At 42.3% G+C, this 6,000-nt stretch overlaps 1 protein-coding gene across 5 annotated transcripts in view; it reads right to left on the bottom strand.

The window, feature by feature from the left end:
• Positions 1–803: 803 nt before the first annotated feature.
• Positions 804–6,000, bottom strand: part of RASGRP3 (RAS guanyl releasing protein 3) — a 54,194-nt gene continuing 48,997 nt past the window's right edge. For 4 of the 5 annotated variants that reach the window (XM_026081269.1, XM_026081267.1, XM_026081268.1 and 1 more), the window contains 4 exons: positions 5,821–5,857; positions 3,246–3,371; positions 2,050–2,414; positions 804–1,519 (listed from right to left, as the gene is read on the bottom strand). In XM_026081269.1, the coding sequence (XP_025937054.1) occupies positions 1,511–1,519; positions 2,050–2,414; positions 3,246–3,371; positions 5,821–5,857 (537 nt within the window). In that variant the 3' untranslated portion in view covers positions 804–1,510. The remainder of the gene's footprint in view (positions 1,520–2,049; positions 2,415–3,245; positions 3,372–5,820; positions 5,858–6,000) is intronic. The other variant, XM_026081270.1, reaches the window with a different exon arrangement.

Below are 6,000 nucleotides of genomic sequence, written 5' to 3'. Positions count from 1 at the left end.
GACCTGTCATCTGACCCAGCACAGGAAATAAAGACCAGATTTTTAACTAATGTCTGTTCTTTGCCCATACCAGTAAGAGGGAAGGATGCTTCTGGTCCTCATCCTGCTTGGAAATCAATGCTCCCTGCAGTATTTAATTCTCTGAGGTTAAAATAGTAAGAGCACCTTCTCTTCTTTCTCCCCAGATTTATTTTACAAGTTGGGTTGGAAAACAAAGGAAACCTGCAGAATCCAGCATGCAAAAATGAGCAGGCATCATGTAGTTGACAGTGCAGTTTACAGTTGAGTAACGACAGAGGAATGCAACTGCCAGGTCGGTCAGTTCTGGTTAGGGAAGTCTATGAAAGTAGTCCTTGATCTTAGCGGTTTGACCCCTGTTGTCAGGAGCAATAGCTTCTATTTTGTAGGAAATCTTATATCCAGGTTGCTTTAATTCAGAGCATGTGCTCCTCACACACATCATGTTTTGCCTCAGGGCTTTGGAGGGAAGAAGAAYATGTGCATGCCAAATTAGAACGCACCTCTTGGGTTGGTGTTTTGTTCTGGGGGGGGGGGGGGGGGGGGGTCTTTTTCCAAATGAGGGCTGTGCTCCTTAGGTAACTTAATGCTTCTGAGAAATCCCACCCAGACCTGCATTGCAAGCTATTACAGATTCAGGTATTAGATCTTACTCTAATATGGAGGTTACTCTTCAGTACGCTTAGTGTTGCATTTTAGTCTAAATGTGCAATTTGCTAACCAGAGAAGACCGTCAAGTAACACACACACACACCCCCTTAAACCTAAGATGTTTATTACATGCTAAATTTACCATAATCAGTGCTGGCAGAGAGGACTCCTCTCTGTTGCTGTATAACCAGACATATGCATGGTGGCTTGGCATTCCTTCAGTCTTGGACACATGCTGCATGTTTGAAGGAGCCCCAGTCAGTGAACTGCTATCAATGTGCTGAACATCAATACGCTTACTGTAGCAATGTAAACATGGCCAAAGTTCAAAAACCCAGGTGTGCAAAGAATTTCAGTATAGAGGACTTTTTGAAAGGTTCTTGTTTGAGATTTAATCAACATAACACACCTACTTCTTTCCTTAAAAGATCATCGCAAGCCTCTGAAAAAGGAGTGTTGTCAAATTAACTTAGATACTTGGCTTCTGTCCTCACCATTGTTGTCACTGGCAGACATACTGAAATGATGCAGTATATTTAGAGGAGGCCAAATATATCCTCATTGGCATGTAGAGGAAGTTTCCACAAAAGTTATACAAGAGAAAACACTGAGCGCAGAGATTTGTTCTGCTCTGTCCATGCAACGTTTAGCCAGATGGCTTATTTGTGTGAGAAAATAAATAGTGCACTTCAACACCTATCAGCTAAGAAAATAGGGCAATGGTTGAATTTATAAGAGGTACAGGAAAACATCCCATAGCCAAATGTGGTCTATATTAGTCCATCAACTCTTGCTGTATTGCAGTCGTCATCTTCCTTTTTCTCTGTTTCATGGTGCGCAATCAGCTATCCTGTAACCAAAAGAAAATAGGCACTTATATGCTAGCAAAAAACAGTCAATAAAAGTACAAGGCCTTGGAGGCATAATTTTTATGGCTGAGAGCAACAGAAATCTGACCAGTACCCTGCTCTAGCTTGGACTTGTATATTTATATTATGTATATTATAAAAAATGCTAGTTCTACCGAACCCAATATTGAGCCCTGAACTATGTACTGCAAGGGTGCAACAGGACAGAACTTGGTCAGATATCCGTCAGGCTATTKTAATGATTCTCAAAAAGAAAAGTGTCCAAATTTTAAAAGCACATACTGAGACCAAGAGCCAAAGTCCAATTTACAATATTAAAGTAAATAAAATTCACACTGCTGTGTACAAAATAGATACCTATGGATGATTTGGCATTTTTTTTGACTACTAACCTTGTGCAAGAAAAAAAACAGCAAATTTGAATGAAAAAGTGTCCTGAAATTCACAAAATAACTACATGAGACTTCAGACTTTAGCAGATTTTAAATGGTCCTGACATTTTGCTTCTCACCTCAGATTCTTGTCTTTCTGGGAGTGTTTCTATTCCATTGTGGTCCAATATGTGGTGTGAGGCCTCGGTTTCTATGTCTATATCAGTCTGTATGTTGGGCTTTTCATTCTCCCATTTTGCAAAGCCTTTGTTCTTCCCAGCTTTGCTGTGGAACTTGGACTTCATTTTGGGGAAAGTATGGGAACCTGAATCGCTCCAGCCTGGCTCATGCCACAGTGGTTCTGTCTGTGTCGCTTGGCTGGTGGTTGCCCTCTGCAGCCGCACTGAAATCTTCCGTGAAGAGCCAGTCACGAGAGTGATAGCTCTGCCATCAAGGTCCTGGTGTCCTGAGGCAACACTGGGAAATTCAAATACTTCATCTTGGACTGAAAGAGAGGGTGGAATTGTTTATTTTAAATATTCTACTTCAAGACCATTTCAAAAAATATGACTTAAGCCTGGTTCCAGATCCTGCTGGTTATTGGGAGTTCTGGTGGGGGAGAAAGAAGGAAGGGATTTAAACTCTTAGAATAGAAGTCTGCTATTCTGGAATATTTATGCAAGACTTTTAGTAGTTAAATTCTTTCAGGAGCAGGTCTTATATAGCATRGTATATTAACTGCAGGATGCTTTACAGAGGTGCTTTTTGCAGGTAGCACTAGGGCATATAGAAGAGGAGGCAGCAGTATCACTTTGCAGCAGAAAGCTCTGAAGTAGGTCGCTCTTTATTCCAGGTAACTCCTTACATAAAGCAGCATTATACATAAGCAATAGCTATATGCTGCCTAGAAGCTGATACTGGACTTGTGTGCACACATTTTCTTCTCCGTCCATCTGCATGCTGAGGGGCTAAGGCAGACCTAGAACTGTGCCCCTGTCTCCCCCAATCTTTGCACCTAAGTGGCCTACAAGGAGGAGAAGTACAATTTCCCTAATTACAATTTTATATTTCCCTTAATTATCATTTTATTTCAGCTAGGGTTGGGACAACAGTGTAGAGGATAGGGAGCCTCAGGCAAGCGACCAAGGCTAGCGTTGCTAACTGTAGAAAGAGATGCAATTAGAGAACTCAAGAACACAAGCCACAGTGTATTAGGAAGTACATGGGCTGCTCTGGGGGTTGGCACAAAGGAAAAATTAAAAGTGGCAGTGAGGACAGTGGATGTTAAAGAGGATCCCAAAAATGGTATAAAATATAAACAAAGGACTGTTCTCACCTGGAGGCAGAGATGGACTGCTAGGCAGAGAGCCATGGTTACTACCCACTGAGGTTCCTCTGGAAAATCTTCTGCATGCGAGCACAAGCAGGTCTCTGCATTGCTTATGACAGTTGGCACCACAATCTGTAAAGAAAGGAATTGTCAGGCCAGCAAAAGTGAAGCCACAGCTATTTGGTAATCCCTCAGGGCTGTTAACACACAGATATGAGCAGGGCCTTTGGTGGAACAAACACTTTGACAGAAGGTGTAAAGGGAGTTATGAAAATGGATCATTTCTATGGCAGCCATTAGCGCAAATCTGGTAGGAGGAGGAAGATGATGCTATCATCAGAAATTAGTCTAGAAGAATAGACCTAGAATTACTGGCATGGTCCTGTGTATAAGTCCATGCACAATATTTCTGCTCCGCTGCACCAGTCTCAAAGCAGGTTTTTGATTTGGCCCATCAGGGCCCATTATTGTAAACACACTTGGTTAAAAGACACTGCAGCTTCCATACTCCGAGCCTCTGGAAGGGCAACTGAAGGTTAATGTACACCACTGCAGGTTAAAACTAGGTGTGTCTACATGAGCTAAGTAGTTCAACAAGCAACATCACCACTGAGTTTAGCAGGACCTATATCGCCCACCTGGGTAAAACTTCCTGAGTTCCTGCACACCTAGACATCATTGTAAATACAATCATCGCTATGAGTTCCTGCACACATATACTAGGGTGGGCTTTGCATCATCACAAATACAATCATCACTAGGTACATTTATTTGAAGTGTGACTGCAATACCGACGTTGTATCTGTAAAATGGGGCCAATGGATGCCCTAAACAGAGGCTGTGTCCTCTGTGTCCCTTGGCCTTGTTTGAAAATTTCCATCTCACTTGCATTTCTTTTGCTCCTCCTTCACGCTAACATTTTGTTTTACAGAAAACATTGCATTTATAACTTTTTGCTAAAATTACAGTTCTGCTCAGGGAAGCAGTTCTAGCGTGATGGGGAAGAGTTCTGGGTTCTCCTAGCAAGGCTGTGCAATTTGTTCATTTGACTGGTACTGAAGTAAAGGTAACTACCTTCCCTGATGTGGTTTTTGTCTGCCCCAAAGATAACAAAAAAAAAAAAATTAGAATAAAGATATTGCTTGGCAGTGGATAGCCTCTCTCATCACTTGTAGATCACACCATCTAGCTTTATCTCATTATCCACAGCACTAGGGTAAGCAGCAGACCTGAACAGATGACCTCCCCTGCTAGCACAACATCAGAGGTTCAAAATGGAAGATGACAGCTCTGTTCTCAGAGGAAGAAATCATCCATAACCAGTGCAACATCCTAGTGCTGCCTGCATACACAGCAGCTGGTACTCACAAAGGACAGACACTAATTATGCTTGTTGACCAGCTTAAGATCTGAGAGAGAGGCTCAGCTCTTTTACTCCCAAGCACCACTGCCCTTAATTTTGGCTCTGTGGAACCACTTTAGCTCCTTCTCCACCAGGCTGCTGTTACAAGCAATGATGCAGGACAGAGCTCAACTTTCAGATGTCATGTTGGGTTTACAGGGCCGCTGTGACAAATTTCTGCTTTTCTTCCTCTATCCTACCAGGAAAGGTGTAGACTACAACTAGCCCTTTTGCAGCTGCTTGGATGACAACAACTAGGAATAGCTGAATTACATACATTGGCTTAGCCATGGATGTTCCCGCCCACCCTTCTCCCAGGAAGAGATGCTCCTTCTTCACCTTTCTGGCACAGTTAAAGGCTCCTGGGAAGTACTGCGAGACTGAAGGAGAAGCATTTGCATACAAATGACTGAAGCCCTGGAGTGAACACGCCTCTGTGAATAAATGCAATGCAACTAGCGTGGAAGTCCACAGTGCTTCTCAGAGCTGAGCTACTTGAGAAACAAATAGATCCAGAATTTTAAAGCCAATGGGAACCACTGCAGTGTCGCTTTTGATCTGACCTGCTTATACAGTACAAGTGCTGCCTAAGCAATTAATCTTTTCTTGAAAGCAATCAACTGAGAAGGCTATAAGAGTTTCAGGATTTTTTTTTTTTTAAGTTGCACTTCTGCAGAAGACCTTGCAGTGAGATCCGCCAGGCAGTCAAGGAATTAAATATTTGTCTATTTCTTGCTCAGCCACTATCACATTGTAAGGCCAGCTAGCTAGCCTTCGCTACAGGCATGTGGACATGATAAAGAAAGACAGCATTGGCAGCACAGTTTTTTCCTGACTGCAGATCTCAGGAGATATGATATTTCAGGATATCTCTACTAATGTAAGGACATTTAGTCTTCTGAGATGCAAGTTCTTTGGTCAGACAAAGCAATGTCTCACAGAGTCAGCAGTTGTTTTGGATCTTTTGCTCACAGAGCACCTGGTGGGAATGTACAGGTTATGATGTCCCCTAATGCAGTGAGACTTCATGGGGCACCAGCAGTCACTGTTCACAGGCCATACCAAGTGTATAAGCAAAATTTGGCTGAACAGATGTCCTTTAGTAAAAAACATAGTTGACTTATTTGTGCTAAAGCCCACCACTCTATCTTGAAAATCCAATCCAAAATATTTATTTACCTTTGCATTTGTAGCCTTGTTTGATTATACCCCAGAGCTGCAAAGAAAGACAAAAAATTGTCAAGGAATCAGAAAAGAAAACCAGAAGGAAAACAAGGTCACAATGAGGAAGTACCAATGGCTACAAAAGCACAAACAGGATACAACTGCTCTTAACATCCTTCCTGTTAGGCATACCTC

The sequence above is a fragment of the Apteryx rowi genome, unplaced genomic scaffold, assembly GCF_003343035.1.
Source record: "Apteryx rowi isolate R43461 unplaced genomic scaffold, aptRow1 scaffold_54, whole genome shotgun sequence".
NCBI lineage: Eukaryota > Metazoa > Chordata > Aves > Apterygiformes > Apterygidae > Apteryx > Apteryx rowi.
This window is presented reverse-complemented; position numbering and strand designations above follow the sequence as displayed.